The sequence below is a fragment of the Etheostoma spectabile genome, chromosome 7 (genome assembly GCF_008692095.1).
Source record: "Etheostoma spectabile isolate EspeVRDwgs_2016 chromosome 7, UIUC_Espe_1.0, whole genome shotgun sequence".
Lineage (NCBI taxonomy): Eukaryota > Metazoa > Chordata > Actinopteri > Perciformes > Percidae > Etheostoma > Etheostoma spectabile.
In genome coordinates, this window is record NC_045739.1 from 22,505,256 (window position 1) to 22,511,010 (window position 5,755).

General features: G+C 42.5%; 1 protein-coding gene across 1 annotated transcript in view; it reads right to left on the reverse strand.

Moving 5' to 3' along the window:
- Positions 1-1,131: 1,131 nt before the first annotated feature.
- The window catches only part of pcmtd2b (protein-L-isoaspartate (D-aspartate) O-methyltransferase domain containing 2b), a 13,294-nt gene continuing 8,670 nt past the window's right edge, over positions 1,132-5,755 (reverse strand). Inside the window, exon 7 of the mRNA XM_032522059.1 lies at positions 1,132-5,289. Within this exon, the coding sequence (XP_032377950.1) occupies positions 4,721-5,289 (569 nt within the window). The 3' untranslated portion in view covers positions 1,132-4,720. The remainder of the gene's footprint in view (positions 5,290-5,755) is intronic.

The window sequence follows — 5,755 nt, forward strand, 5'->3', positions numbered from 1 at the left end:
TTCTTGGATTGAAGGTACCCCTTCGTTCCCCCTCCTCTCAGAAGGATCTGTCTGGCTCATCGTTAAACTGGTTTGGATCCAACTTCTAATGTGCTTATCCATCCTCCTTAAACTTGACCCGTCTCCCAGAACAAATCGTCTTGGGCTGAATGGAACCTGGGTCCCTGCAATCTGACATAGGTCACCATGTATCCCTGTCCATAAGTCCTGGACCTAATCACAAGACCGCAGGGCGTGGAGCAATTTGCCATCCTCCATCTTACATTTCTAACAATTTGGTGTGTTTCTTAATCCAAGTCTGCACACTTTGGAGGGGGTCCAATAAAAGATAACCATAATCTCAAACTGAATAAGGCGGACCCAGACGTTGCGTGACATAGTTTTAATATTCCTTCCCATTCTGTCCCACTTCTCATCATATAGTGTAATACTCAAATCCCTTTCCCATGTCTTTTTGAAGGCTGACAAGGCTCCATCCCCCAGGTTCGGCATAAGCATAGAAAAATACCCAGAAGCCTCATGACCTTTCCCAAAGTTCTTCAACACCTTAAATAAACATTTTGATGCCTACAGCGCTGATGAACTGGATAAAAAAAAATCCCAGTAACTCGGGGCAAAGTTGCAAATATCTAAAAAAAAAAAGAGAGAAATAAAAAAAGAGGCCTAGGGATTCCAAATTGCTGTACCACATCCTCGAAGGATTTCAATATGCAACGAGATACAAATCTCCTTGTGTGACAATTCCCATTTCCAGCCAATCCCTCCATAAAATGGGAGAAATACCAATACATAACTTTGGATTCCACCAGATACTTGATGAGGCATTTAGATATGGATCCAGTTCAAACAGCCGGCCAATTTGGTCCAGACTACTTTTAAGTAAGCAATTATCAGATGTGTTTTTGCCTCACCATGCAGGTGTTTAAATATTAAAGAGAAATATGGAATTTGAAAGTGAACTGAGCCCAACCATTCTGCAACAAAAACTCACGACAGATAATTTGCCAATCAAATAATTTACAAAGACAAAGCCTGCAATGAGATCAGATTGGTTGACCCTTTTCTCTTGAGGCCCTACTGTGAACAGCAGCCTCTGTCTTAGCTTATCAAATGATTCCATTTGCAACTGGACTCTTTATAATGTACTTTATTAACAGCAGTCAATAATACAGCTCAGTTTTAAAATCAAGCTATTCATTCTCACCCAAACTCAATATTGAGTGCAAAAGAATCCCCCCCCCCACCCCCAAATAAATCCATCATGATCATATACATTCAGCAGAGAATCACAAATGCACAACAACCAAAACGAATGGTACTCATGTTGAATGAAGGAATGGTGGAGCCTATATACAGTATTCGAAGGCAGATCTAGCAGCAGTAGAAATTGTAGAAAGGCAGAGAAGCATGACATTACACTCAGGGATAGATCTAGTTTTTTTGGGGGATGTGAGTCGCTTTATTTTCCACTTAGTCCCCCCCTACTGTGCTTTGATTGGCTAGCACTTGTTGCTTTGACGAGTCCTGTTATTGACTGATAATCTGGCGACTGATCATCAGATTATCAGCTTTCCTATCGTGTGTATATATATACAGTATGTCTATAAATCTATCTGTTAATATAATACATCCATGATCTATGCTTTCCTATGCCTTCACAAAGTTGGTGGATGAAGCATTAAAGCTATAGTGCGTCGTTTCTGTCTCCCCCATGAGGAAATCTAAGTAATGGCAACAACACTGTCGGTGTCCACATGATACAAGCCTTCTGTGATCGCACACCACCCCCACCCCGCCTCCAAGCAGTGGCTAGTAGAGTTTGTCCCGTCAAATCAAGGACACAGAAGATTAAAAAGCATGATGGACTCTTTAGAAGAGTTAATCATCTTGTAATTTGTATTCCCACTTCGTATCCAAAGAAAGTTGCCGAGGTCCTTTCTCAGCGTTGGCATAAAAACGCTTCGCTCGAGATTCGCCAGACGGCAGCCTTTTGTAAACAAAGCCATACTGAGCGTTTGTATTAGCTCATTTGGCAATGGCTTGAATGGAACGGTTGTTCATTAATATAGAATAGTTGCGCACAATAGCATTAAGTTGATTATTTTACTAATTTAGCGGCTTGCTAGCTAGTTAGCTTGCTAATTCCACCATACTTTAAGTCTATACTGGTTACAGAAACTGAGTAGTGGGCTAATGCATTGTTGTTAATGCACAGTGGAATCAGCGAGCTAGCTAGCTAACTTGGATTTAAATTAGTAAAATATAACTTAAATGTTTTAATTTCTTGTCACAGTGTAGGAAAGCACTTTGCTACTGCCAGATGAGTGACAACGTTGTTTGGCTTATTTCGTTTAACCAGTGTAGCACGAAAACACGGAAGCTAGTTAGCTAACTACATGTATGTATGTATTAGGCTAACTTAGCTAAAATGAGCCAAACAAAGCACGTTGCCACTCATAAATTTCACATAGCATCCAATCACAAGGACGCTTTGAGGCAATGTACTAGCCAATCACAGCACAATAGCGATAGGTAAAACACTCGTGAAGAAAAAATAAAACGCATATTCACCTGGCCTGATAAGGACCTGCTTGTTGGACACAAAACTCCCATTCAGTGTAGGATATATTACAAATATAAGCTGCACATATTCAATTCCTCGAATTATTGTGATCACATCCAAAATGTATGTAGCAAATGCTAACTTTTGTGAGAACTCCAAAGCTCTTCATGATAAATAATACATACATAACCACAAGTGTCCTTTCGGTGTTAGTGGAGCAGTTCTTGAAAGGAAAAAAAAAAATAATTTCTTCGGATGAATGACTTGCAGATGATCTGGCGTTTCCTCTCGAGAATTTAGCCCATGCAACGGAAGTTTGGCACAGAGGGGAGCAGAATGTTTGGTACAAAGGAATAATGCTCCATCTAACTAGAAACTACAACAGAAGATGTGATGGAAGATACTCCTTTTACTTTTCAAAGTATCTTCATGTTTATGATTCACAAAACATACAATTGCATATGTACACACCACTTCAAGTCTCAAAATTTAAAAGAACCCGCACACACCCAAAACAAAAACAACCAATGACAGTGAAAGAAACACCTGCGCACTGTCACTCATCTAAAACATTAGTTATGTGTTTAATCATGCTGGTTTATTTATGTAAATTGGAATAATAGTAAGTATGTGAACTTTTATGGTCATTCTCTTTTTGTTAGAATCTGATGGGATGTAGAGAAAACACTGAGACTGCCCTTTGGATACACATGTAAGGATTTAGGACAGTTAAACAAAGTTGGACTTTAAATCATACAATTAACCCTTGGCCTTGGAAAAGTTAAATTATTTAATGGACTGAGGGTTCAAGACAAAGTTCCCCCTTTTAGTTGAAAATCAGTGGAAATAAATGGCAACCATCACACCATCAGGGTCACTAGCTCTAGCCTCAATATAATTGAATAAGATATAGTGAAAGAAAGAAATCTTTCTTTGAATGCATTGTCTTCCCTCACAAAGTTGACCTTTGGGCCCACTCTGGCTTCCTTTCTAGAAGTAGACCATCCCCATTAGATCCACCATTTGCGGACAAAACGAGTTCCACACGACTCATACAATCAATGTGTAATTTCTAACTCGGAGTACAGCTGCAAGTGGTGGACAGAAAAGAGCTAGGACAGTCCTATGTCTTCTGGTCTCTGGGTAAGCTCCCCTCTCTGCCTGTTGCTACAGTGTCTGAACTCTGTCCTGTAGCCTAAACAATGACGGTTCTCTTTTCTCAGCACCGCTAAATCGCCTTTTACCCGCTGTAGATGCTCAGGCCTCCGTTAAGCTGTTGTTAGGCAAGGCTTGATTGGCATGTTGGATATACAGAGATGCAGAGCGAATTGATAATCTGTGTATGCTTTACGTACTTAAATCTATATTTTTTTGCACCTCAATGGAGACACAGAGCTTACATCAGTGACTGTTTGGTTGTCTGAAACACTGAACCCCTAATTCCCCCTCCACCTCCACTGGATGAATTGAACTGACTCTTTTATAGTGTCAGGAAATGAGTCAGTAAAGAACAGTGGGAGCCAGGCAAAAAGAGGGAGTTGGAAAGAGAATGGATGATGGAGAAGACGAGAGAAAAAGGTCCCCCTCCCCCCCTCCCCCCAGTAAGGTAGGTAGCATGTTGTCCTGCCTAGGGCTGGGTATCGTTCAAAAATCTTCGATATCGGTACCAATACCAATACCGTGACTTCGATACCGGTTCCCGAGCAAAACTTTTTTGATTCCAATTTTATAAAAATCCATTTTAACAAAAATAAATTGCAACATAACAGCTCAAATCGTTTTATTTCTTTTTCAGCTCCTACTACGTGAGCCCCGTCTCTGTGCGTAACGTAGAGTTTTTCCTGCATGTCTCTACGACGTGTAACGTGAAACAGCCAATCAGCAGCATTATTAGATCTTAGTGGAAGAATCCCGCATGTTTATTGGCTCACTGATGTTGATGAGATTTATTCCTTAGGTATTGAAATTTGGTATTGAATGACGAGGCATTTTTTCGATACTACAGAGGCAATTCGGTCCGTGGCTAAAAAGTATTGAATTCGGTACCCAGCCCTAGTCCTGCCTTGTACAGGTGGTGGCGGGGTTGTAACAGAGACTTCAGCCTCTGCTGAGTCATCGCACTCAGCTCCAAGCTGTGACTCAGAACGCAGCCGTGGCTCATTTCTCTCTGTAGTACAGCAGGTACATCTTCAGTGGCTCAGGCAGCGGCAGGCCCAGTATCCTCTCTCTGAGGACGTTGACGGCCGGCTGGGGTCGGAGCAGCTCCCCGGTCTCCTTCTCCTCTTCCTCCTCATGCTCTTCCTCTTCGTCTTCTTCCTCCACCGTCTCATCCTCCTCCACCACCGCCGACCCTCCTGCTCCTCTCCCCGCCCTCCTGCTCCCTCTCATCTGCCGCCTCGTCTCCCTCTCTGCCGCCGCATCCTCCTCCTCATCCTCCGCTCTTCCTCCCTGGTTGTTGTTGCTGTCCAGGGGAGCGGGGCCGAACCCACTGCTGGCCACCACCTGACGCGTGGCCAGGACCAGGGCGTTGCAGTGGCGACGGTGGACGCGTCTGCGCTTGAAGCGAGGGCCGTATTTATGGAGGCCGGCCACCGCTAGACCCCTGCCTACGCTGAACGAGGAGCCGCGGCCGCGCGATTGGCTGTCTCCTCCGTCGGTGGTCACTCGGAGGGTGTGGCGGATGCAGATACGGGCCAGCTCCTGTAACGTCCGGACCTCATACTTGGCTGCAAAAAGTGAGAACCACGAGAAAAACAGAATGGAGAAGAAAAGTAGGAAGAAAAGGGAGAATTAGACACATAACATACGTATCACTGTCAGAGGTGGAAAGAGTACAAAAATATTCTACTTAAGCACTATTACTTTGATGACCTTTTACTTAAGTACAGGTAAAATTACCGGTATAAAAATGTACTCAGAGTAAAAGTAAGTAGCTCATTTAAAATGTACTTATTTACTATATACATACTTTTTTATATACTTATTTAATTAAATCACAGTCTTTTGTGGTTTGATGAGGGCACGAAGCCGCTTTTTGATTTGAGTCTGTTAGGGACCTTTTTCCTCAGGAACGTATGTGATGTAGCAAAGAACAACACAGTTTAGTAAAAGTAAAGATTTTAAAAACTACTTTCAAAAGTAAAAGTACACTCAATTAGAGTAACGTGAGTAATTTGCCTCTGATTGCGGTTC